This window comes from Hypanus sabinus, chromosome X2 (genome assembly GCF_030144855.1).
Source record: "Hypanus sabinus isolate sHypSab1 chromosome X2, sHypSab1.hap1, whole genome shotgun sequence".
NCBI lineage: Eukaryota > Metazoa > Chordata > Chondrichthyes > Myliobatiformes > Dasyatidae > Hypanus > Hypanus sabinus.
Window position 1 is genome coordinate 35,996,675 of NC_082739.1, and position 27,911 is coordinate 36,024,585.

A 27,911-nucleotide genomic window follows, 5' to 3' on the forward strand; every position below is an offset into this window, starting at 1 on the left:
CAGGTTAGAGTTAGGAAATTGTGGCTATACTATCTTGGCACCAGAAGCCTGATGACACTGACCCAGCATATCCTTGTACTTTGTTGATCCATTTCTCTGTATGTTTTAATGCATATGTGACAAATAAAACTAATCTAATCTTTAATCATTAGCTTTCAGGACATTACAAAGGACCAAAAGAGAAATGAGAAATACACAAAATATGGCTGTTTAAAACATATCACATTACAAAAAGCATTTAACCACCTACAACTTGCGTCATATTGTTTAATTAAATATCTTGTAATAGATTTTAAAGTTCAAAGTACATTTATTATCAAAATATGTATGCAGTATACAATCCTGAAATTCGTCTTCTCCAGTCATTAAACAAGGAACCATGGAAAGCTTTCACTTTTGAAAGCTGAAATAACATTGAAGTCCAACACTTCAAATCTGCTTTCATTTTTTATTAAATAAGGCTTCATTCCCAAATTATTCCAGTATTTGCAAACTGGATAGGGCTACACAAAAGATTGTGTATCCTTTCATCAAATCCACACCTTCTCTGTAGGAGAATTCACTTAGAATGCAATGTCAAATTGTTTAGAAGATATTGCAACACTTTTCACAATGTCACACCCCAAAGTGTTTAACAGCCAATGAAGTATCTTGGCTATTCATTACTATGTAGAAAATGGACAGCCAATTTGTGTGCAACAAGGCTAAATAGCAAATACTTGTGTTTTTTTTTACTGGGCTATGCTGGTTGAGGAATAAATAATGGACAACAATGTGATAAAATTACATTCTTTCATTATAATTTAGAAACAGAAACTCAATCCTTACACTCCTCTGCCAGGGCACCACTTAATTTGAAGACAACAGCTAAGGCAGTCAGGGCTTAGTTACTAATGCAAGGTCATTTACAAGCTAAAAACAGCATAATCCATAGATGCAGCAATGTGAAAGTGAAATATTCAAGTTCATATTGAGAAAGCAAATTTTAAAAATATAAATGATCAAGTATGAAAGCATCTTTAACCCTAATTTGACTTTTCTTTTGAGGGATTCCTGGTGGTGGACAATCAAATTTTGATTGGAGCATTTTTAAGATCAGATACCCGGACTGGTCAGGACGACAAGGTTAATAAGGAAAAACTTCGATAGAGGAGTTCCACAGCTTTAGACAAAGATGGAATGATTATGGTACGAGTCATCTTTCCTTTAACGGAAAAGGGAATGTATGCGAAGTGAAACTCAAGAGGAACCAAGACAAAGTTCACTGAGCAACGGTCAGGATCAGGAGAGGGGAGAAAAAAAGTGCTTGCAAGGTTGGGGAACAGAGTAACTAGAGAACGCGGTGGTCGGGATAAATGTTGCAAGGAGAGAGTAGTGGATTCAAGGTACGTCCGGCGCATGAACAGGATAGAAAAGGCCGACCGAAAGACTACGGCACAAATCGGTTCACGCCGGCGTCTATCTCAGGCCCTCAGCCGACAGTAGTGGGACCCGATAGTAAACCTGCACCCACCCACGCTCAATCCCACACCCATCCACGGCCCCGATCCCCCACTTTACCTGACCAACACCGCGCTCACTCCATGCAACCCCAACTGAAGCTGCACCGCCACCTCAACCTACCCCAATGCCGGAAGCGTCCGTCTCCCGTCCAATCGATTTCTGGAGTGTCTTCCCTTCCGCTCTCTGATTGGCCAATTCCACCGTCAGTCTGCATTTCCCGCTTCTACTATCAAGTTGGATTGAGAGCACAAAGAGGTACGTGTCATTCTGGCGGGGCTGCAGACAGCGGAGAGTGAATGGAGGGAGGAGGAGCTCGCGGAGCGGGGCCTCACGGGATGCTGGAGGACTGCAGACAGCCACACTTCTCTCTCTCTTCCCCCACCCCGGATTAGTCCAGAGTGAGTTTGGCCTTGAATGTAAGGGAAACGTTATGGACCTGATATGAAGTCCTGTGTAAATAAGAATCTATTTCCAGTTGAATGTTAGCACCTCTGATTAGGCCCAAGAATAGATTTGATATAATTAGGCTGATAAAAGTTACTTCTGGGTGTTTTATCACAAATAAATAGTTACAAAGATCAGGCAAATTGTTGACAGTTTTAATTATTCATTCGAGAGTTGGGCTTTGCGGGCTGAGCCAGCATTTAATTGTCCATCTAGTTGTCCTTGTGAAGGTGGTGATTAGCTGCCTTCTTGGACCACTGCCGTCCTTGAGGTGTATGTTATGTTTTGTAACTCCAAAGCATTAAACTAATTAAAAGAAAGACAAGGGACTGGGAATTACTGAAATATTATATACACAACATTTCTCCTTGCTTAGTTATAAACTCCAGCTCAATATAGCAGAATAGAAGGCATCTATACACCCACACAATATATTACATAATACAACTACTATATAAGACATCCTCAGCATAGTTGAATTGTTCTATTTAGGCCTAAAGATTTAATCTTTGTGGAGGATTTCTTACTCTTGTGTGATAATATCTTTCCTGACTGGGGGGTGTTCACTCCACTTGACAGGTGAGACTTGTGACTGTGAAACAATCTCAGGTTCTTGGGCTTCCTCCATGGTGGTTGTAGGAGCTGATTCTGATACTGCAGGAAGTGGTTCTGACATTTCTGGACTCCATTCTTCTTCATAATTGACTCTGCTCTCCTCAACTGATTGATGTGTCATCTCCAGATGATATCAGATGCAGTCTCCACTGTGCAAGAGAGAGGTCCAGTTTTGTCCTTCATCTTTCCAAGTACTCACTTTTGATCACCTCTGTAGCCCCTGGCCAGGACTGCTTGTCCAGGAGTGAAACATTGAACCTGCTTGTTTGAGGAGCCTTCAATTCGTCTCAGCTCTTTGTCCTGCATACTCCTTCTGTGAGTGGATTTGAGGAGATCCAAGCGTGACCACAAGGACAACATTGCTCGTGAATTGGTGAGTTTTTGCTTGTGGAGGGTGCTGCTTTGTGATATACAAGGAGGAAATTGGCGTGCTTCTGATTCAGTATCAGTGTATTGTGTTCTGCTGACATTGTGCGCAATGTGTTCGTGAGACTCTGGACAAACCTTTCCAGCAAGCCATTCGTAGCTGGGTGGTATGGTGCAGATGTAATATGTCTTATTCCATTCATTTTGAGCAAATGACTGAATCTTTTTTGCAACAGACTTCTTAACACATCAACAGTGTGTGAGGCTGTAGTGGAGGCTATTGGGAACATTTCTGGCCACTTTGTAGCTGCACCCTCTGCTACCAAGAAATTTGTGCCCTTGAATGGTCTGGCAAAATCCACAGGTATCCTCTGCGAGGGCAATGCAGGCCGTTCCCAGGGATGGAGAGGCACTGGTCCTGACATCTTCTGGATGTGTTGACATTCTGAACAATGCAGGATAGCATTGTGAAATACAAAAAATAACGTTGGTTGTGGGAACATGTCAATGATGGGGCAAGTGCAGTTGAGTGAAGTTATCCCCTTTAGTTCAAGAGCCTGATGGTTGAGGGGTAATAGCTGTACCTGGACCTAGTCCTCAGTCCTGACTCCTCAGGCCCCTGTACCTCCTTCCTGATGGCAGGGTGGCATGGCAATCTGCTCGATTTGCTGATCTAGCTCACTGGCTACTTTATCACGGATCAATATAAGGAAGTGGATGGGCTTTGCTAAACTTGGGTGTAGCATTTCCATTTAACACTATTTCACCTTTGATGTGTTTGAGGGCTTGGCATAATTAGGAAGGACGGAAAATTATAACCAAGATCTCCAACCTATTACATTTGTCCGATATAAAAAGATAGCAGTCCACTCGAAAGGCACCCATCCACGACCACTCATACTCTAAAAGAGGCCACGATAGCATCTGCAGGATGCACAGCAGCAATTCAACAAGACTCCTTAGACAGCACAATTCAAACCCACCATATCTACCAGGTAGAAGAACGTGGACAGCAAAAACATGAGTACAAGCTGAACGATGATTGATGAAGCCAGGTGAGTGGGGAAGGGGTGTGAAGTAAGAAGCTGGAATTTGATAGATGGAAAAGGCAAAGGGCCAAAGAAGAAGGGAATGTGACAGCAGAGGGGAATGGACCACAGGAAAGGGAAAGAGGAGGGGCACCGGGGGAGGTGGTGGGCTAGTGAGGAAAAGAGAAGAAGGAAGACATGGTGGGGGTTGGAAGAAGAGGGAAGGGGAGAAATTACCAGAAGTAAGGAGAGATCAATGTTCATGTAATCTGGTTGACGGCTACCCAGATGGAATATGAGGGGTTGTTCCCCCAACCTGAGAGTGGCCTCATCATGACAGGCATGTCTGAATGGGAATGGGGATCGGAATTAAAATGGTTGACCACCGGGAAATCCTGATTTTTGCAGATGGAGCGAAGATGCTTGATAATCTATGTCAGGTCTCACCGGTGTACAGGAGGCTGCATGAGGAGCACTGGATACAGTAGATGGCCCCAACAGATTTGCAGGTGAAGTGTTGCCTCACCTGGAAGGACTGTTTGGGGCTCTGAATGGGCAGGTGTAGCACTTCTGTTACTTGCAGGGGAGAGATCAGTGGAGAGGGAATCATAAAGGAAGTTTTCCCTGCAGAAAATGGGGAGGAGGTAAAGATGTATTGGTGGTAGAAGATGCTGGAAGTTGTGGGGAATGATGTGTTGGATGCAGAGGTTCATGAGGTGGCAGGAGAGGACAAGAGGACCTCTTTCCCTGTTAAGGCTGCTGTAAAATGGTCTGAGCGCAGATATTTGGGAAATGGAGGAGATGCAGGTGAAGGCAACATCAATGATGGAGGAAGGGAAACCCCATTCTTCGAAGGAGGAGTTCATTTCTGATGTTCTGGAAAAGAAAGCCTTATCCTGAGCAGATGCAGTGGAGATGAAGGAACTGAGAAAAAGCAATGGCATTTTTACAGGAGGCAGAACGGGAAGAGGTATAGTCAAGATAGCTGTGAAAGTTGGTAGGTTTATAAAATGTATCTGTAGAAAACGTGTCCCTAGAAATTGAAAGAGAGTTTGAGGAAGGTGACAGAGGTGTCAGAAATGGACCAATTGAATTTACTCAACAATGGACCAAGTGAAAGAAAGTTAGTATGTTCCCAATGACGCTCACCAAGTTTTATAGATAAACCATAGAGGGCATCTTACCCAGATGCATCACAGCTTGAAAAGTCAACTGCTGTGCCCAAGACAATGCAGAAAGTTGTGAACACAATCTAGCCTATCATGAAAAAACAGCCTCCCATGGATTGACTTTGTCTACATTTTCCCCTAGCTTTGGAAAGCATCTAACATAGTCAAAGACCCCTCCCAACCATTGGGCAGAAAAAATGAAAGTTTGAGTGTGTATACCACCAGGCTCAAGGGCAGGTTGTATCCTTCTGTGAGAATACTCTCATATAATACAGGATGTCTAATCTCTCAATATACCTCATCTTGGCCCTTGCACCTTATTTGACTACCTGCACTGCATTTTCTGTGTAATTAGAGTACTACATGCTGCATTTTTCCCTTCATTCTTCCCTCAATGCATTTATGTATGGAACAATCTCTCTGGATGGCATAGGAGCAAAGATTTTCAATTTATCTCCGTACGTGTGACAATAATAAAACAATTAGCACACGAGATTCAGCAGATGCTGGATATCTTGAACAACACACACAAAATACTGGAGGAACTCAGAAAGTTAAGCATAATCTATGGAGGAGATTAAATGGTTGACATTTTTTCCCCTCTGTAGATGCTGCCTGACTTGCTGAGTTTCCCCAGCATTGTGTGTGTGTGTGTGTGCTGCATTTCTTTAAGACTGTCACCCCTTTATAAGGATTGTGTCATATGACTATTTGTTCTCTGGATAATATAGTTCCAGCCAGAGTTTGTGAAGAACTTTGAATAAATAAATACAAACTTTGAGCAGTTGATGTCTCTTGTACAATTTCGGACATTTTACAATGGACTCAAATTAAATTAGACTTTCAGAATCTACTAAGTACATGGCATTTTACTCTATCTACAGTGTTCTTCACTGTTAACAGTCTGCAAGTCATTCAAAACATTAACAATCCTGGCAAATGTAACTCATCAACTCTGCCAAATTTTACCAAGGTGCAATAAAATGGACGTTAATTACTATTTCAAAGGCATTAGGTCTCTGTAATCTTGTCCGGAAATGCAAATACAACATAAATCTACGTGTTTCCAATGTGGTCACCAAATTTCAGGCATAATGACCATTCTGCAAATGCCCCTCCTTGCTACCCATCTTCCAACCACATATGACTTTTCCAGAGGCTCTAATTTCAGTCCATCCTTCTCTCATTCAACTTTTGTGCATGCTTCCTCTTACCCCCATCCTCCAGCCACCCCACCAGGGGTAGGAGTCCTTTTGTCCTCACCTACCACCCACCAGCCTCTGCATTCAGCACATAATTCCCTGTAAGTTCCGCCATCTCTAACGGGATCCCACCACCAGGCACATCGTTCCCTCACCCCCTCCACTTGTGGCAAGGATCCCTTGTCCATTCGCCCCTCCCCACTGATCTCCCTCCTGTTACTTATCCTTGCAAGCAGAACAAGTGCTACACCTGCCCCTACACCTCTGAGTCTATTGGTATTCTCTACTGTATCCAGTGTGGCCTCCTGTATATTGGTGAGACCTGACTTAGGTTGGGAGACCGCTTCACAGAGCACCTATGCCAGAAAAAGTGGGAACTCCCAGTGGCCACACTCAGGCTGGCGGAGCAACACCTTATATTCTGTCTGGGTAGCGTCCAACCTGATGGCATGAACATCGATTTCTCAAGCTTCTGGTAATTGCCCCCCCCCCCCCACCTTCACAATTCCCTGTTACCTTTTCCCCTTTTCTCTCCTCCATGGTCTCCTCCCACTTCTCCAGCCCTTTATCTCTTTCACCAACTTCCTAGCTCTTTACTTCACCCCTCCCACTCTCTCTGTTTCACCTATAATCTTGTACTCCTTCCCCCCCCCCCCCCCACCTCCCCACATTCTTGCTCTAACATCTTTTATTTCCTGGTCATGATAGCACATAGAAAGAACATAGAAAACCTACAGGACAATACTGGCCCTTCGGCACACAAAGTTGTGCCAAACACGTCCTTACCTTAGAAATTACCTCGGGTTACCCATAGCCCTCTATTTTTCTAAGCTCCATGTACCTATCCAGGAGTCTCTTAAAAGACCCTATTGTATCCACCTCCACCACCGTTGCCAGCAGCCCATTCCATGCACTCACCACTCTCTGTGTAAAAAAAAAAAAACACCTTACCCCTGACATCTCCTCTGCACCTACTTCCAAGCACCTTAAAACTATGCCCCCTCGTGCTAGCCATTCCAGCCTTGGGAAAAAGCCTCTGACTATCCACACGATCAATGCCTCTCATCATCTTATACACCTCTATCACCTCACCTCTCATCCTCTGTCGCTCCAAGGAGAAAATGCCAAGTTCACTCAACCTATTCTCGTAAGGCATGCTCCCCAATCCAGGCAACCTCCTCGTAAATCTCCTCTGCACACTTTCTGTGGCTTCCACATCCTTCCTGTAGTGAGGTGACCAGAACTGAACACAGTACTCCAAGTGGGGTCTGACCAGGGTCCTATATAGCTGCAACATTACCTCTTGGTTCTTAAACCCAAACCCACGATTGATGAAGGCCAATGCACTGTATGCCTTCTTAACCACAGAATCAATCGGCATAGCGGTCGGATCCCAAGATCCCTCTGATCCTCCACACTGCCAAGAGTCTTGCCATTAATACTATATTCTGCCAATATATTTGACCTACTAAAATGAACCACCTCACACTTATCTGGGTTGAACTCCATCTGCCACTTCTCAGCCCAATCTTGCATCCTATTGATGTCCCGCTGTAACTTCTGACAGTCCTCCATACTATCCACAGCACCTAGAAGAGAGCATGCCCTGGTTGATGGGAGTCCTTAATAATGGATGCCAATTTTTTTTTTTGAGGCATTGCTCCTAGATGATGTCCTGGATATTACGGAGGCTAGTGCCCACGATGGAGCTGACTGAGTTCACAATTTTCTGCAGCTTCTTTTGATCCTGTGCAGTGCCCCCCTCCCCTATTCCAGCCAATTGGAATGCTCTACATGATACATCTGTAGATATTTGCGAGAGTCTTTGGTGACATACCAAATCTCCTCAAACTCCTAATGAAATATAGCCGCTGTCATGCTTTCTTTGTAATTGCATCGATAACACTGGAGCAGGGAGACTTCAGCTCGGTTAGCAGTGAAATCTAGATGTAGCGAATAACTGCCCTTCTGTAACAGACTTCACCTAGAAACATAGAAAACCTACAGCACAATACAGGCTCTTTGGCCCACAAAGTTGTGCCGAACATGTCCCTACCTCAGAAATTACTAGGCTTACCTATAGCCCTTATTTTACTAAGCTCCATGTACCTATTTAAAAGACTCTTAAAAGACCCTATCATATCCACCTTCACCACCATTGCCGGCTGCCCTTTCCACGCACTCACCACTCTCTGCATAAAAAACTTACCCCTGACATCTCCTCTGTACCTAGGGTCTCATCCCAAAATGTCAATGGTTTACTCTTTCCCATAGATGTTGCCTGGCTTGCTGAGTTCCTGCAGCATTTTGTGTGCGTTGCTTGGATTTCCAACATCTGCAGATTTTCTGATCGGTGTGCTACAACTTTTAAATGTCAATTCTTTGTGCTACCTCATGAAGCATTTTGACACTTAAAGCAATGCAGAGGAAATGCAAGTTGAGAATGACAGGCTGTAAACTGGTGCATGTATGCTTGGAACTAAAGGACTAATTGTTTATAAAGAGATAAGACAGAGTGCAGAGACTAATGTAATTCTTATCAACTGTTCCTATACAATTAACACCTATTTTTAATGTTCCAGTCCCATAAAAATGAGTGTCAATACTATGCAAAGTGAAACTGGTACCCTAGTATTGTTTGCTTTGCTTTTCCTTTAGGAATGCAGACCTTGGTGCATGGTCCAGCAGCAGATCATTTGTCTATAACTGAAGCAATCCCCTATTTGGGATTAAAATTTAAAAAAAAATCTTTGTTGTGTGACTTTCTTTGTACGAGATAGTGTAAATCGTGGGGATGTGTCAATTGCAGTGATGGAAATGAAGGATTCAATAGAGTTGGAGGAGGTTGGTGATATGGCTGTACAGGCATGTTACCAAAGGACAGACACACACAAACTGCTGGAGGCTCTCAGGAGTCCTGTCGAAGGGTTTCGGTTAGCAACGTCCATAGATGACGCCTGGGCAGCTGAGTTCCTCCAGCAGTTTGTATGTGTTACTTGGATTTCCAGCATCTGCAGATTTCCTCTTAGAAACATAGAAAACCTACAGCACAACACGTGCCCTTTGGCCCACGAAGTTGTGCCGAACATGTCCCTACCTTAGAAATTACTAGGCTTACTCATAGCCCTCCGTTTTTCTACAAACCCCATTTCCAGAAAAGTTGGGATATTTTCCAAAATGCAATAAAAACAAAAATCTGTGATATGTTAATTCACGTGAACCTTTATTTAACTGACAAAAGTACAAAGAAAAGATTTTCAATAGTTTTACTGACCAACTTAATTGTATTTGGTAAATATACACGAATTTAGAATTTGATGGCTGTAATACACTCAACAAAAGTTGAGACAGAGGCATGTTTACCATTGTGTTACATCACCTTTCCTTTTAATAACATTTTTTAATCGTTTTAGAACTGAGGATACTAATTGTAGTAGATTTGCAATTGGAAACTTTGTCCAGTCTTGCTTGATATAAGACTTCAGCTGCTCAAGTCCGTGGTCTCCGTTGTCTGATTCTCCTCTTCATGATGCGCCATACATTTTCAATAGGAGATAGATCTGGACTGGCAGCAGGCCTGTCAAGCACATGCACTCTGTGTCTACAAAGCCACGCTGTTGTAGCCCGTGCAGAATGTGGTCTGGCATTGTCCTGCTGAAATAAGCATGGACGTCCCGGGAAGAGATGTCGCCTTGATGGCAACATATGTCTCTCTAAAATCCTAATATACGCCTCAGAGTTAATGGTACTTTCGCATACATGCAACTCACCTATGCCGTGGGCACTGATGCACACCCATACCATCACAGCTGCTGACCTTTGCACCTTTCGCTGATAACAATCATCTTTGGCACGGAGAACTCGATGCCTGTTTTTTCTGAAAACTAGCTGAAATGTGAACTCATCTGACCACAGCACATGGTTCCACAGTCTTTCGGTCCATCTGAGATGAGCTGGGCCCAGAGAACTCGCCGGCGTTTCTGCATAGAGTTGATGTATGGCTTCCTCCTTGCGTAGTAGTTTCAAGTTGCATTTCTGGATGCAGCGACGGACTGTGTTAAGTGACAATGGTTTTCCGAAGTACTCCCGAGCCCAGGTGGCTATAATTGTCACAGTAACATGACGGTTCCTTAGGCAGTGCCGCCTGAGGGCTCAAAGATCACGCGCATTCAACAGTGGTTTCCTACCTTGCCCTTTACGCACTGAGATGTCTCTGAATTCTTTGAATCTTTTTACAATATTATATACTGTAGATGTTGAGAGACCTAAATTCTCTGCAATCTTGCATTGGGAAACGTTCCTTTTGAACTGACTAACAATTCTCTCACGAAGTTTGGCACAAAGGGGTGAGCCACAACCCATCCTTGCTTGCAAAGACTGAGCCTTTGATGGATGCTACTTTTATACACAGTCATGATACCTCACCTGCTACCAATTAGCCTGCTTAATGTGGAGTCTTCCAAACCGGTGTTACTTGAATATTCTGTGCACTTTTCAATCTTATTTTAACTCTGTCCCAACTTTGGTTGAGTGTGTTACAGCCATCAAATTCTAAATTTGTGTATATTTACAAAATACAATTAAGTTGGTCAGTAAAACTATAGAAAATCTTTTCTTTGTACTTTTGTCAGTTAAATAAAGGTTCACGTGAATTAACATATCACAGATTTTTGTTTTTATTGCATTTTGGAAAATATCCCAACTTTTCTGGAAATGGGGTTTGTAATTTCCATGTACCTATCCAACGTTGCCGGCAGCCCATTCCACGCACTCACCATTCTCTGAGTAAAAAACTTACCCCTGACATCTCTGTACCTGCTCCCCAGCACCTTAAACCTGTGTCCTCTTGTGCCAACCATTTCAGCCCTGGGAAAAAGCCTCTGACTATCCACACGATCAATGCCTCTCATCATCTTGTACAGCTCTACCAGGTCACCTCTCATCCTCTGTCGCTCCAAGGAGAAAATGCCGAGTTCACTCAACCTGTTTTCATAAAGCAGGCTCCCCAATCCAGGCAACATCCTTGTAAATCTCCTCTGTACCCTTTCTATGGCTTCCACACCCTTCCAGTAGGGAGGCGACCAGAACTGAGCACACTACTCCAAGTGGGGTCTGACTTGGGTCCTATATAGCTCCATTACCTCTCAGCTCCTAAATTCAATTCCACGATTAAGTAAGGCCAAGACACCGTATGCCTTCTTAACCACAGAGTAAACCTGTGCAGCTGCTTTGAGCATCCTATGGACTCAGACAACAAGATCCCTCTGATCCTCCACACTGCCAAGAGTCTTACCATTAATACTGTATTCTGTCATCATTTTTGACCTACCAAAATGAACCACTTCACACTTACCTGGGTTGAACTCCATCTGGTTTGTGATTTTATGTTACCAAAGAAATTGGTATTGGTTTATTATTGTCACATGTCCTGAGATACAGTGCAAAGCTTGCTTGGGATACAGCTCACATCATTATACAGTGCATTGAGCTAGAACAAGGTAAAACAATAACAATGCAGAATGAAGTGTCAAAGCTACTGACAGAGTGCAGTGCAGGTAAATAATAAAGTGCAAGATAATGCCAAGGTACAGTGGCATGCAAAAGTTTGGGCACCCCTGGTCAAAATTTCTGTTACTCTGAATAGTTAAGTGAGTAGAAGACGAACTTATCTCCAAAAGTCATAAAGTTAAAGATGAAGCATTCTTTTCAACATTTTAAGCAAGATTAGTGTATTATTTTTGTTTTGTACAATTTTAGAGTGAAAAAAAAGCAAAGTAGCACCATGAAAAGTTTAGGCACCCCAAGAGATTTGAGCTCTCAGATAACTTTTACCAAGGTCTCAGACCTTAGCTTGTTAGGGCTATGGCTTGTTCACAGTCATCGTTAGGAAAGGCCAGATGATGCAAATTTCAAAGCTTTATAAATACCCTGACTCCTCAAACCTTGTCCCAACAATCAGCAGCCATGGGCTCCTCTAAGCAGCTGCCTAGTACTCTGAAAATTAAAATAAATGATGCCCACAAAGCAGGAGAAGGCTATAAGAAGAAAGCAAAGCATTTCCTTAGTTTGTAATGTAATTAAGAAATTGCAGTGTAATTAAGAAATGGAAGACCAAGAAAACTTTCCAAGAGAACTGCTTGTAGGATTGCTAGAAAGGCAAATCAAAACCCCCATTCAATTGCAAAAGACCTTCAGGAATATTTAGCAGACTCTGGAGTGGTGGTGCACTGTTATACTCTGCAGCGACACCTACACAAATATGACCTTCATGGAAAAGTCATCAGAAGAAAACATTTCCTGCGTTCTCACCACAAAATTCAGCATCAGAAGTTTGCAAAGGAACATCTAAACAAAGTGATGCGTTTTGGAAACAAGTCCTGTGGACTGATGAAGTTTAAATAGGACTTCTTGGCTGCAATCAGCAAAGGTATGTTTGGAGGAAAAAAAGGGGCAGAATTTCATGAAAAGAACACATCTCCGACTGTTAAGCACGGGAGAGGATCGATCATGCTTTGGACTTGTGTTGCAGCCAGTGGCACGGGGAACTTTTCACTGGTATAGGGAAGAATGAATTCAATTAAATACCTGTAAATTCTGGATGCAAACATCACACTGTCTGTAAGAAAGCTGAATATGAAAAGAAGATGGCTTCTGCAACAGGATAATGATCGTAATCACACCTCAAAATCCACAATGGACTACCTCAAGAGGCACAAGCTGAAGGTTTTGTCATGGCCCTCACAGTCTCCTGACCAAAACATCATCGAAAATCTGTGGATAGACCTCAAAAGAGCAGTGCATGCAAGATGGCCCAAGAATCTCACAGAAGTAGAAGCCTTTTGCAAGGAAGAATGGGTGAAAATCCCCCAAACAAGAATTGAAAGACTCTTAGCTGGCTACAGAAAGCATTTACAAGCTGTGATACTTGCCACGGGGGGTATTACTAAGTACTGACCATGCAGGGTGCCCAAACTTTTGCTTCAGGCCCTTTTCCTTTTTTGTTCTTTTGAAACTTTAAAAGATGGAAATAAGAAAGTAATCTTGCATAAAATATTTTAAAAAACGTGTCACCTTTAACTTTATGCCTTTTGGAAATCAGGTAATCTTTTACTCGCTTAGCTATTCACAGTAACAGAAATTTTGACCAGGGGTGCCCAAACTTTTGCATACCACTGTAGATTGTTACACCAGGAGTCTGGGTTATTGTAAAATCTGCTTTTTGTGTTTGTATGCTAAAACACAGGATGCACCTCTCTTATAATACAAATATTAAACCCATGATTGCTACATCTGACTCCTACCTTTCAACTTACTGTTTTTATCTTAATTCTGTCAGTGTGCCATTACTCCTTGTAGCTGTTCCTTCTCAGACATATGCCTGCGTGTTAGTCTATTGCCTTTCAGAGATTACCATGATCAGTCAAAGGTGTTTGGGTAGAAAATATTCTACTCTCATCAAGATTTTGAAAAGCTACTGAATAGATTTTACTCCAATAATGAATACTCCAAATCCAGAGTTGGTATTACTTCTCAAATTAAAGCAGAAAATGCTGGGAATGCTCAGCAGAGGTCAGGCTGCATTTGTAGGAAGAAAAACAGAATTAATCTTTCAGGTCAAAGGCACTTGTTTCTTTTCTCATAGATGCACCTTGACCTGCTTGAGTTTTTCCAGCATTTTCTGTTTATTTTATTTTTCCGCCTTTCTGTATTTTTAAATTTTCACTGCACATTACTTCTTTGTGGATTAATAAGTCATTTGGATGCAGAACCAAAAAGGGGCTGCTATATACAAATATTTTATTGTGTGGTCTGATTACACTAAATCAAGGAAATAAATAGTCTAAAGTGTTGCTGCATCCATTTGAATATCTCCTGTATTCTTTTGAATAGAGTCTGTTTAAAAGTCGGCTTGAAAATGGGGTTGTACTTGACATGCCAAAGATGAAAACAAATTTTGTGTAATGTTAATAAAACTTTGTTACTTTTCCTTTATTATGTCCTTGCTCTTGGCCTGGGTTCAGGCATGAGGGTCTCAGCCCAAAACATTTGCTTTTTATTTATCTCCATAGATGCTGCCTGACCTATTGAGTTCCTCCAGAATTTTTGTGTTACCATATCTCATCTAAACATTTTTTTCTTCTGTCACACAATTAATGTGGCATGAGTCCTGCTGGCATAATATATTACGTGTGCTGGAATTCTGTAGTGAAACTGATTCATGTTAATTCTTTGATGGTGATACAAATGTAATACTCCAAATATTTCCTATTTTTACCATAATAATGTCTTCTCATCAAGGTAATTGTTTAAAATTATTCATTCTTTCTTGGACTAAATCATTTTAATAAAGTATATTAATGTACAAAAACTATAAGACATAGGACCAGAATTAGGCCATTCGGCCCATTGAACCCTTAAGCCACCCAATCATGGATGATTTATTATCCCTCTGAACCCCATTCTCCTGCCTTCTCCCTGTAAACTTTAACACCTTTACTAATCAAGAATCTGTCAGTCTCCACTTGAAAAATACCTAATGACTTTGCCTCCACAGCCATCTATTGCAATGAAATCCAGATTCACCACTCTCCAACTAAAGAAATCCCTCATTTCTGTTCTAAAGGGACATCCACATTTGCTGAGGCAGTGTCCTCTGGACCTAGACTCTCCCACTATCGGAATCATTCTCTCCATATCCACACTGTCTCAGCCTTTCAATATTCAGTAGGTTTCACATTAACCCTTTCATTCCAGGGATCATTCTCATAAATCTCCTCTTGATCATCTTCAACTGCAGCACATTCTTTCTTGTATATGGGGCCCAAAATTGCTCCCAATATTCCAAATGTGATCTGGCATTTATAAAGGCTCAGGTTTACATTATTACTTTTATATTCTAGTCCTCTTGAAAATACTGCTAACGATGTATTTGCATTCCTTACCACTGACTCGACCTGCAAGTAAACCTTTAGGGAATCCTGCATGAGGATTCCCTTGACCTCCAATTTCTGAATTTTCTCCCCATTTACAATATAGTCTGTCTTTATTCCTTCTACTAAAGTGCATGCCCATTCACTTCCCTACACTGTATTCCATCTGCCACTTTTTTGCCCATTCTCCTAATCTGTCCAAGTTCTTCTGCAGATTTCTTGCTTCCTCAACAATGTCTGCCCCTCCACCTATCATTTGCAAATTCAACCACAAAGCCATCAATTTCATCATACAGATTTTTAACAGATTAATGTGAAAAGTAGTGTCCCAACACGGACTCCTGTGGAACACCACTAGCCATCAGCCACTACTCTTTGCCTTCAGCCAGTCTTCTGTCCGAGCTAGTTTTTTTCCTGTAATACCATGGGCTCTTATCTTGTTTAGCAGCCTCTCACTTTGTTCAGAAATCCTTTGACAAGGGGCTGAACTACTGGTCATAGATTGTTCTCAACTTCTGACATTACTAAGGTGATGAATTGAGTGTCCTGTATGAAAGTTATAGAAGCACTGTCCCTAACTTGGCTGGTGCCATTTACAACTTTTTTTTTCCCTGCAGGTTCCAAAAATGCACATTCTTGCTCTTCAGTTTCTTATTCAGAAATTGTGATTCCAACTGGTACAAGTGCCTTTATTTCCATGTTCAGTGGTACGTACATTGACAAGTAAACTAAACTGGTTTGTGAAATCCTCAGACTGACAGTTGCCAAGGATCTATCCTCATTACAAAAGCATACAATGTAAAACAACTTGTATAACTTCATACAAGTTCACAAAACACCACACATTAAGACGTGTTTTTATTTTAAAGTTAACCAGCTTCAGCTTCCTGTAGTTTGAAAGCAACATGCTTTATGAAATTTATAAATGTACATTAGAAATAGTTTAATATTGTCCTTCATAGAAATAAGTACAAGCAGCTTGCCAAGGAAACATTTTAACTCAGTCTTTCAGCACAACTGTGACCACATATTTAACATCCCTTTTTTGGTTTGTTGTGGGAAAGGTATTTATCATTGTGGATATATCCCCACCTCTGACTAACCACTCAGTTGACATTGTTACAGCCAAGTAACTAAGGGCAGCAGAACCGATTGCTAGACCTGCACCGAGATGAGTAACAGTTAGTGTTCAGTGATCCCTGCTGCAGGTGGTGGACGTTGGGAAGAGGTGACGCCCTGAACCCACCCCTCATCTTTAAACATCTTGCATATACATAGTGTTAAACATGTCACATGGAACCAGCATCAATGCAACAGTAACCCTGACTGACTTGGCCCCTCAAAAGGTGGGACTTGGTTTAAGAAATATTTCATTAGCTTTGTCCAGCCCTCAGTATTTTAACTGCTGAAAGATTTCATCAGTCAGTGCAGCAAGTTTAATTTGATAGCTGCAATCTGTGTTACAAAACATCAGAAATGGAAGTAGATGAATGAAATAGCAGTGTTTGGGGGTTGGTGGGTGCGGTGGTAAGGTGAAGGAATCTGAACTGACAACATCTAGTTGAACCTTTTTAAGCTTCAAGGATGAAAGTTAAAACATACATTTTTACAGATGTAGAAGGACAGCACAATAATCCATCAATTACTAGAACCTCACAGCTTAACAATTCACATTTAGAGATGGTGTTTCAACTGCATGATAAATCGCAAACAAGAATCCAAGTTATGTGCAATTAATTACATCAAACAGTAATGCTGTGAGGCAGATGCAACAGTCTAGAAGAAACATTCACTGTTAATGCTTTTCTTCAGCAGACAAAAGACATGATCACTGCACAGTAAATTAAAGTGAATGCTGTTACAATTCCCACAGATTAATTCTTTACAGGAAAGAAATCTACAATGCCATCAACTTCACTCACTCATGGACCAAATGGGCTGAGGTTGGGGGGGGGGGGGTTAAAGGTGAGGAAGAATGAGGACCAATGACATTCTGAAGTTTCTTCACCTGTAATTAGTTACAGCTGTATGTAACTTCATTCTCAGTACAGGTGATCTCTGGAAGTGAAGACCACATGCAATTGTTATAAACCAAAACCAAACCTACTTTGCTTGGAGGGCTGCTGTTAATCAAAGATATACTAATCACACCAAGGCAGTCTTTTTTTGGATCAACTAATTTGTTAATTAAACATTGAATAATAATGAAGAATATATTTAAGCTACAGGCTGGAGTGAATCATGCTGTAAAATGTAATTAAGAAGTTCATACAGAAGTCCCACAGTGTCAGCTACAGAGAAGCATTCAGTATAAGGAAGTGATGGACGCATTAAAAGGGGGAAAGAAATATGAGTAAGGGGAAAAAAAATCAACATCTGAGAGTGTCAATGCAAACTTGTTTTTATTCTAATATGGCCCTTTGCTGCAGTCTGCACCTGAGAATGGCCTTCCGTTTTTTTTATTCTACACAAAGTTAAGAAAGCTTGGTAATAACTAAGCAACCAGCTTGATGAACAGCATAGATCAAATAAACAAAGTGCAAAATAACTAAGACACAACTATACTAGTTATGATTTTGCCTCTGATGTTGAGGTTTATACTATTCAAAACTTTTCTTTACAGAATTATGCACTAACATCATTACTGAGCTAACTCTGCATATTAAGCTTCATATTACTCATTTGAGAACAGGCGATGCACAGTATCTCAGATGGGCAAAATAACAAATCTCTTCCACACATTTGTTTCTCCTTCCTTGGTACACGTATTATTGGCAGAACTATTTGTGGTAATTGCTGGTTCCAATCTCAGAGCAGGCGGGAGGGGGGAGGAGAAGAAAAATCCTTATCGTCATTCCCATATTTGTTCGTAACCTATATCCAATGTCTCTGTAATGGGCCACAGGAGTCTGTTGAACTTGGTCACTGGCCAATCACTAGGACAGATATAGAGGCACTGAGAGGTACATAAAATATAAGTTTTAAATACCAAATGCATTAAATCTCAGTGTTAGAACATGATCAAAAGCATTTCGCCCCCACTAATTAAAATTAGTTGCCTCCACCTGTAATGCTGACTTCTGTTCATTGGCGTTGCAAAGTATTCAGAAAGCCATGTTTGGAGAACAGTTAGGTGGAAAGGCTAGAGAAATAGCTTTTCAACAAGGAGAAATAACAAGCAACAACCTTACAAAAGCACATATGGCAACTAAGACGTGGAACAATTTTAAACTCTAAACTGACAAGGCAGGATGGGTTCATACCAGACAAGGGAAAAAAAAATAGAACTCATTCCAGGAAATTCTTTTTTGTAACGTGATCTACTTGTGATACACTTGTGGTAAGACAGTGAAAATGAATGCCCTGCAACATTTGAATCACATTTAGCAGAGACCTTTAATGTCTTTCTGGATAGGTGAATGGTCTTTCTACTTCATATATGTTTAGTGACCTGGTTGTATGTTGGGAGCTGGGTTAGGTAGCTCCCTATCCCTCACCAAACAGCCATCACTTTTTAAGATGATGATGGGAAAGCAATTTAATAGAAAAATCTGTCACATCAAGTCATGTGGAATTGGAGGTCAGGGAACAAGTATGGCCAAGACTTGAGTCAAGTTAACCCAAAACTAATTTTACAGTAACTTTAATTAGCTTCAATCTGCAGCCCTCTATATACACAATGCAGTAGATTATTCTGTTAATCAATAACTGCCCGCATCACTGACACAAGCAGCCGATTTCATACATGATGGCTTTGATCACAAGTACACTCAGTGGTCACTTTATTAGGTACACCTGCTCGTTAATGCAAATATCTAATCAGCCAAATATGTGGCAACAACTCAATGCATAACCGCATACAGGCATGGTCAAGAGATTCAGTTGCTGTTCAGACCAAATATTAGAATAGAGAAAAAGTATGATTTCAGTGACTTTAACGGTGGAATGGTTGTTGGTGCCAGATGGGGAGCTTTGAGTATCTCAGAAACTGCTGATCTCCTGGGATTTTCATGCATAACAGTCTCTAGAGTTTATAAAGAATGGTGTGAAAAACAAGATAACAGACTGGTTCAAGCTAATAGGAAGGTGACAGTAAATCCAATAACCACCCATTATAACAGTGGTGTGCAGAAGAGCATCTTTGAGCTCTCAACATGTTGAACCTTGAAGTGGATGGGCTATAGCAATAGAAGACCACCAGGTTTCACTCCTGTACCTAATAAAGTGACCCAGAGTGTCTATCTTTGATCCTTCTTATACTTTTGAAGAGATCCTGGATTCTCTCTTGTTCACCAGTGCCATTTTCCAATTAGGATAAAGACAGTTCTAGCTCTTCAATATTTCCCTTTCTCTTCCCCTACCTGACATAAAGATACTCTAATTCCTTGATATCAGATATATACACTAAGGACTCGACAGCCAACTTATACTGGCACTTCATTACAGATGTAGCTTGCTCTTTTAATTTTCTTTTTAAAGTTAGTTATTGAAAATCAACCAAAGGATAATCATTAATAAAGAAATACCTTAGCCAGATTCATAAACCTATATCTGTTAGATGAGATATAACAGCCCACTGAACAGCAACCAAACCAGGAAATAAAGGCCAATGTCAAAAAGCACATGAATGAACAAAACTTCCTAGTTTGCAAAGCATGACATTACCATTTGGGGGATAGGCTGGGAGAAGAGGGCACCTGATCTTTCATGTTCCAGTCACCAAATTTCCTACATTTTGTTCAAGTTGTATTCTTCAACACCGCATTGTTTAGCATGAAGTAGACTCAAAAATAAAACTTTATTCATTTGACTTTTTAATGTGAATAGTTTAGTTTTATAAGCTGAAAGAGGCTGTCTCAATGGACTTGCTACAAAAATTTTGGTCTTATGATCAGGATCACTTGCCTGGAACATTACTTGTGACAAATTCTGGGTTCCCCACATTTTGTGGTTACTTTTCAAAGGATTTTTGGTTCATCATTCAATAGACTTAAAATTAAACATCCAATCTGGTAGAGTTCAGCAAAAGAGACCTAACCCTCTTTGGTACAGTTTACAGAAGGCATGTCAGATATGGAACAGTTCGGTGTCTTCTCCTAGTCTTAGATTAATGCAAATTAACTTTACTTTCACTGAGCTTGCATGTCAGTAAGTGACTTAGCCATAGATCCAATAGTCAGTGGTGTGAACATCTATCCTACCCATAACAGAGCAGATTTGAGGACATCAGCAGAGAAAAAAAAGTTACATTAAGAATACAATTCACTTTCAGTTGAGGAGCAAGATCTTGTAAAGTCCATTGTAGTACACAATTCTCCCTTCTTCAAAATATAATTTTTCCAAAAAAAAAATAATCAGGCTTCACTAATTCAAGAGGATCAGAAATACATTTACCATTATCATTATTGGTTTAATGTTGAGCTAGAACACAAGTTCCATTATGATATCCCTAATGGTAATCTGGACTGAGACTAATACTGGACAGTTACACTTTTACTGTCCTATACTCAGTTCCTCTCATCTTCCAACTCCCCTCCCAAAATTCCCTCAAAGCAACAATAAAACGTAGCACTGTATTCTGGAAGTCACATACTTGGCACAAATGTGTACACAAAAAAAATTACATTTAGGCACAAGTCAGAGTATTCGCTGCAATTTCTGTCTCACTCATACATCTTCTATAAAATGCTTTTTCACATAAAATTTACCACATTAAAATCTGATGGAAGTTCAAATCTTCTACCTCCCAGTTCCACAGCAGGAGGACAAATTCTTACGTCGGATGTTGGAACTGCCAGGTACATATACACACAAGCAAAACGTGGCTACTCAAAGCCTCCTTGAAAACTGTCCTGCCTTCATAGGACAGGTAGGAGGTGTACCTTGTGCAAAATGCCAAGAAACAAAGTGTCCTGAACTGGAGTTTACTGTTGCATCGTTGGCCTTTGTTTGGCAGGGGACGGATGAGGAGATGGCAGATGCTCTGATGACGTTGTTGCTATCATGGCAGTTTGAATATGAACGGTCTTGTGAAAGAGTTTGTTGCTGAGCATTATCACAAAGGAGAAGAGATGCAGCTGAAAATGACTGGAATGAGATAAGAGCAAAGAACTTTAATCAGTTCTGTTTATAAAGCAATTCCCCATTCTCCAAACAAATTTCCACCCATCCCCTCCACTCAATAGAGTCACAGTAAGGGGTCCTGCATCTTCAAAAATCAATAAATCAGTAAGTGTATCGGAAGTTCTTAGGAACTAACAAAGGCTCCGATTATTGATTTACAATTGCTTTTTGTTACCAGTACAGTGCTGGAGTATTCCTATTGGCAATATTGTTGCTTAAAAAGGGAGAAAATAATTTAATTAACTACAGATCAGGCTGCCTAATGAAGTTATGCTAAAAATTCTGAGGGACAGTATAAATCAATGTTAGCAGAACCACAAGTTAATCAACCAGTCAGTATACATTTGCTTGGTGCAGTTAATAGAACTTTTGATGTGGAGATGGTGGGGATTTATTATAGCAACATATTTGACAAAGTTCTATGTGGTTTACTGATAAGCAAAGCAAGAGACATTGTAGTAAAACATCATAGTAAGCTGGATTCAAAATAAGCTCAGCAGGACAAACTGTAACAATGTCAGGAATTTTACAGAATTTAGTGTATTAAAAGGAGGATTAGAAGTAAGCAGAGAAGAATGTTTTCACCCAAGATGTAGGAAGGAATCTGGAACTAACTGAAAAGGCGGTGGAACTTTCATGATACACGCAAAGCACCAAGATGAGCACTTGAAGAATGTAACCTAGCAGAAAGAGAGCTCGAACACAAGATTAATCCAAACAACAGTCCTGCTGAAGTGTCTCAGCCCGAAATGTGAACTGTACTCTTTTCCATAGATGCTGCCTGGCCTGCTGAGTTCCTCCAACATTTTGTGTGTTTTGCTTGAATTTCCAGCATCTGCAGATTTTCTCTTGTTTATGATATTCTTAGCTACCCATGTCAAAGAAATTCCTATGTTACGGTGTATTTTTCAGTGTAGATGCAATTAAAGCTAAGTCTTCATATTACTTATCTTTTGAAATATCAGATCAATACAGGTTTCCCCCACTATCCGAAAGTAGAGCATTCCTATGAAACCTTTTGTAAGCCGAAATGGCGTTAAGCGAAGAAGCAATTACCATTAATTTGTATGGGAAAAATTTTTGAGCGTTCCCAGACCCAAAAAATAACCTACCAAATAGCACATAAAACCTAAAATAACACTAACATATAGTAAAAGCAGGAATGATATGATAAATACACAGCCTATATAAAGTAGAAGCAATGTATGTACAGTGTAGTTTCACTTACCAGAATCGGGAAGATTTGGCCAAAAACCAGTTTGTAGAGAAAAAAAAATCAGCACATACCACATGCGCACACCTGCCCGCGCAAGGCTTCAGGGTCATGGTAGTCTTTCTCAGGGTAAACACAAGTTTAAAGTGGGCGCCTCTTTTTGTAAAAGTGAAAATCCTCTTCGGATTTCTTTCGGTTAGCGAAAACAGGTACTAATGTGGTCTTTCGTAAAAGCGAAGTGGTGTAAAGCGAGCTTTTGCAAAGCGGGGGACACCTGTATCTGTGAATCAGAGTCAACTGGAGGCTGAAGACAGCCTGTCCTAGGGTTTGCATGGTTGGGAAGGACTGTGCTTGTTTTGCTGTTGTTTTGTCACTTGTTGCGTATAGCCAAGCAGTGTGAGCATGCTATGATGGCACTGGATTATGAGAGACACTTGCTGGGTGCCTCCATCACAACCTTGGGTGTGTTGGTTGTTAATGCAAACAACGCATTTTACTGTATGTTTCCATGTACGTATGATAAATAAATTTGAATCCTGAATCATTTCAAAATCTAATAATTTTCTTCCTACTTTTGAATAGCTTACGTAGCCTTTGACAAGACAGGAGGACTAACCAGGCAACTGAGTGGCATCAATAGATTAATTGGAAAGGGAGCTTGCTGTGCATTTGGATGTGGCAATGCTGTGGTAGATTAACATTATCCCGTAACACTGGGGCAATATACTTTATCAGGGTGAGATAGAACAGATACTATGAAAATAAGCATCTGTTGTTAGTACAAATTGCCAAGGCCACAGGCATCACCCCTGAAATACGTTACTCTGCCCACTAGGTGTGGAGGGAAATGTATGAACTGCGGACAGAGAGACAAGGCTGGAGCTCTGTAAAATAGATAATGTATCCTGATGAGAGAGAGCATGTGATAATTGTCATCAGGCACAGCTAGATTCAAAATCTCCAATCAGGTGAAGTAACATCACTCTTATTGTCCCACCTTCATGCTTCTGGCGATGAAAAGTGTTGAAACATCACGGTAGAGGAGCAAAATCTGGGAGACAGTCTCAAATCACCATCAATTTCACTCAGCCTGTGGAAGGTTGTTTGCTGTCATACTTGTGGGATTACAGAAAATTCTTAACCTTTCTCTTTAATTCAACCTCTAATAGTGAACCTCAAAATATTGGACTGCTTCAGAGGAGCGAAGAGAGAATAGAATCAAAGTATACTCACAATGACCTCACTGGGACTTTTGCTTCATTTGCACTTATTATAAACAGAGGAAACAGAATGGAGAACAAACAGCCACTGTAAAACACAAAAAGAAATACTCTGTTGCAAAGTGGTCATTTTAATACACTGCTCCAGGCAGAATACTATTTCCACATGAAGTAGACTAGCAGCAACACTTACAATACTGGCTTCAACATTTGGGCCCAATCCAAACACTAAACTTTTCAGACACTGTCTGTAAGGAGCTTGTATGTTCTCCCTTTGACCACATTGGTTTTTTTCTAGTAGTCTGGTTTCCTCCCACATTTCAAAGATGTGCAATTCAGTAGGTTAATTGGTTACATGGGTGTAATTGGGTGGCGGGGGCTCATTTGGCCAGAAAGTTCTGTTACTGTAGCTCTAAATAAAATAAATTTTAAATCCACCCTAGTCTAATCTGATTTATTTAGCCAGGAAATGTTTCTCTCTTTCTGTAACTCTGAATCTCCATATCTGTGTCCCCTCTTCCCTGAATACTCACTTGTCTAATTTTCATACGTGTTGTCTCCTTACCACCTGAATCTTTTTGATTTCTTTCCCCGTTATCCCTAATTTTCAGGGTTTCTGCAGCAGTCAGTATTACTAGCAAACTAGGGAAGGAACTACATAGGACTAACATGCACAGGAGAGGGGAGCATGCAAAGGTACAAATACAAGCTCAGTTTCAAATCTGAGGTGTTGAGAGACTGGGAGGTGACAATGAGGACATGGGTACTGGGTGGTCCAGAATGGAATGAAAGTGTACACAATATATATTTGGATGAGCTGAAGTTCACAGACAGCTAAGGATAGAAAACTAGTGTAGATACCAATGGAAAAAGCAAATGTGAAGGTTATAAAATCATGAGAAGCTTCACAGGTGTAAAGGCGATGGAGTTTGTGGCTCTGTGTGCTGGGGAGGACAAAGCTTGCACAGATGTCAAAATTTCACAAATGATAAATGATAAAACAATGGGCAAGAGATATGGTTGTAACCAGTGGCTAGATGGGGGTTGTGCTGGGGCCTGCTGAGTAAAATTGGACATCAGTTTTATCTAGGTTTAGCTTGGAATATGACAAGCAGAATCTGAGGAGCAGGGAGGTAAACCAGGTGAGATTCAAATAGATGTCTTGGAAGAAAAGGTACAGAACTTGGAAGCATCAACACATCCAGGACTTCAAAAAGAACCACTGAGGTGAAAGTATGCAAGAGTTTCCAAAGTAAGAAGAGGTCATAGATTTTCGTGTTTGACAGTGTGTTGGAAAAGAATGCAAATTAATGAATCTCGGAATTTACAGCTCAAGAAGGAGCCCATTTGGCCTATACTTACTCTGAGAAACAGCCATCCAATTAGTTATTGATCAGTTTCTCAAAGCTTTGTAATTTTCAATATTCATGAACTCATTTCTCTTTAGAGAATTACAGCTGTAGCTCCTTAACCAATCTTTCAGGTTGAGTCGATGGTAAGGAAGGCAAATGCAATCTTAGCATTTATTTTGAGAGGACTAGAATAGAAAAGCAAGGATGTAATACTGAGGCTTTATAAGGCATTCGTCAGACCACATTTGGACTATTATGAACAGTTTTAGGCCCCTTATCTGAGAAAGCATGTGCTGGAATTAGAGAGGGTCCAGAGGTGGTTCACAAAAAGAATCCCAGGAATGAGGGTCAATGTATGAGAAACACATTTGATGGCTCTGGACCAGAACTCATTGGAGTTTAGAAGAGCAAAGGTGGAATTTCACTGAGACCCATCAAATATTGAAAGGCCTCCATAGACCAAGACAGAGTGAATACGGAGAGAATGTTTCCACTACTGAGAGAGTCTGGAACCAGAGGGCACAACCTCAGAATACAAGAACATCCCTTTAGAACATGGGTGAGGAGGAACTTCTTTAGCTACAGGGTGGTGAATCTGTGGAATTCATTGCCACAGACAGCTGTGGAGGCCAAGTCATCAGGTATATTTAAAGAGGAGGTTAATAGGTTCTTGATTAGCAAGGGTGTCAAAGGTTACAGGGAGAAAGCAGAAAAATAGGGTGGAGAAGGACAATAAATCAGCCATGGTGGAATGACAGAGCAGACTCAATCTGCTGACAGCCTACGTCTTATAACTAGTTACATATATTTTTCTCTCGTTTCAACTTTGGCTTTTGATAATTACCCTAAATCAGTGTTCTTTGGTTTACTGACCCACTTACCATTTACACTACTTTTAGTTATAGTTACAAAGATCTTTATAATTTTAATAAAGATAATCCCAATTTCTCCAACCTCTTCATATAACTGAAGACTCCTCACCTTCCATATTCAGCTCATAAATCTCATGCACCCCATTAATGGCTTTGACAAGCTTCCTAAAACAGGCAGCCACAGTTTTATACAATACTTTAACCTAGCCCAAGTAGCAAATTGTAAGGTTCTTCATGTCAAAGAACTTGTACTTTTTCATCTATTTTTACTGAGAGACAGTTTTTGTATAGCACGAACCTGATCACATAGGATGAGGGCAGAGCAGTGAGAATAGCCAAGGGTAATCCAAAACCAAAGTAATAGGGCCAATTCCTTTCAATGTTGGACAAGCGCTGATGCATCTCCACCCCTATACAAACAGAGAAAGAACAAATATCTCAAGATAATGTTTTGCATTTAAAATATACACTAAAGGCATTGAAACTGAAGAACCTCAAAGATCATGTTAGTCGATACAGCAGTCCAACATGCTTCACAACAATCCATTTATTATCTTATTATAAATAATTACAGATGCTCCATATCAGATTATTACAAGGCTAATGAGCCACAGACTTTCCTTCATGAACCTACAACAAGTACATTTGACCAGAAATGCCCAGATTCGGAGACCTTCCTGCCACAATGTTAGCACCGTCAGGGCCTTCAGCTGGGTTTACATAGGAACCAGGAACAGGAATAGGCCAATTGGCACATTAAGCCTGCTCCATCATTCAGTAAGCTCAAAGTTGATCCAATAATTGACAATACTAATTTACCCACAATATTTTCATACTTTTGAAGTTCAATATCTGTCAATGTATGCCAAAAATATATTCAATATCTCTGTCTCTACAACCACTAGGTTGCAGAATTCCAAAGTATTCACAACCCTCATAAAAGGAAGTTCTCATCTCCTGTAATGGGCAACCCCCAATCCCCACTGGGGCGCAGTTAAAATGGTGCCAAATGGCTGCCTCTTTGAGTTCATCTGCAGAAACAGCTTAAATTCCGCTTTTTAATGCCTGTTTTTTCCCTTTTCAAGGTGGCTGGGGTTCTATCAAGGTCCCCAATCTGCAAAGGCACTCAAAACTGCAGGTCTTTCACGGTGATGAGTTCCTACTCCTGGACTAACTGGCTGTTTTCCGACATTTTCCAGGCGTGACATGGAAGATGGGCCCTCTGGGGCGTGGCTCTGTGGACAACCGATTCCTTGCCAGTGTTGCTGACTGAGGCATTGCGGGAGAAGGAACATCAGGATTTTGCTGTGATGGATGTACGGGGGGGGGGGGGGGGTGTCTCTAGTCTAACAACCACTTTCTCTCTCTTTAAGATTTTGAGTCTGGAGAATCTCGGAATAAAAAAACAATGCAGCAGACTATAACAATGTAGTGACTGCTAGTCTCCCCATTCACTGGGCAATGGGTGACATCTCTCTGTCCCTTATTAGTGACAGAGAAAGCCTGTGGCTGTCAAACTGTTGGATAAGCAATAGATTTTGTTAACTGCAGATCATGGTCTCTCTTTGGGTGCTTTGCTATTGCTTGGTGGGAGGTGGGCGCTGATACTTTTTGCTGAAATGGATGGAGGGGGGAGATTAATGCATTGATGCTTTGCAGCTGCTTGTGCAGGCGAGGGGTGAGACGGGGCTTTGGGGTTCTAATGTTTTCTCAGTCATTCATTCTTTTGGGTTCTTCTGTTTTTTGTGGATGTCTATGAAGAACAGACATCAGGTTGTATACTGTATACATTCTTTGATAATAAACAGAGCCATTTGAAGCCTTTTTGGGAAACTATGCCTTTTAATTCCAGATATCATAGAATTCACACTGTG

The 27,911-nt window shown here is 40.9% G+C and overlaps 2 protein-coding genes and 1 long non-coding RNA gene across 5 annotated transcripts in view; 1 reads left to right on the top strand and 2 right to left on the bottom strand.

Annotated features, from left to right (window-relative positions):
- The window catches only part of stt3a (STT3 oligosaccharyltransferase complex catalytic subunit A), a 78,416-nt gene extending 76,786 nt beyond the window's left edge, over window positions 1-1,630 (bottom strand). The window contains exon 1 of the mRNA XM_059957242.1: window positions 1,561-1,630. The gene's annotated coding sequence lies outside the window, so the exon portion shown is untranslated. The remainder of the gene's footprint in view (window positions 1-1,560) is intronic.
- LOC132385244 (uncharacterized) lies at window positions 1,150-27,861 on the top strand. Of its 3 annotated transcripts, none has more exons than XR_009509122.1 (4): window positions 1,150-1,385; window positions 2,527-2,935; window positions 15,875-15,964; window positions 27,237-27,861. It is a non-coding gene; the product is annotated as an uncharacterized LOC132385244 (long non-coding RNA). The 3 variants fall into 3 exon arrangements; XR_009509120.1 differs by lacking the exon at window positions 1,150-1,385 and adding an exon at window positions 1,767-1,901; XR_009509121.1 differs by lacking the exon at window positions 1,150-1,385 and adding an exon at window positions 1,778-1,919.
- Window positions 15,933-27,911, bottom strand: part of ei24 (EI24 autophagy associated transmembrane protein) — a 52,549-nt gene continuing 40,570 nt past the window's right edge. The window contains exons 9-11 of the mRNA XM_059957247.1: window positions 26,336-26,447; window positions 23,827-23,901; window positions 15,933-21,344 (exon numbers count right to left, since the gene is read on the bottom strand). Coding sequence (XP_059813230.1) covers window positions 21,182-21,344; window positions 23,827-23,901; window positions 26,336-26,447 — 350 coding nt within the window. The 3' untranslated portion in view covers window positions 15,933-21,181. The remainder of the gene's footprint in view (window positions 21,345-23,826; window positions 23,902-26,335; window positions 26,448-27,911) is intronic.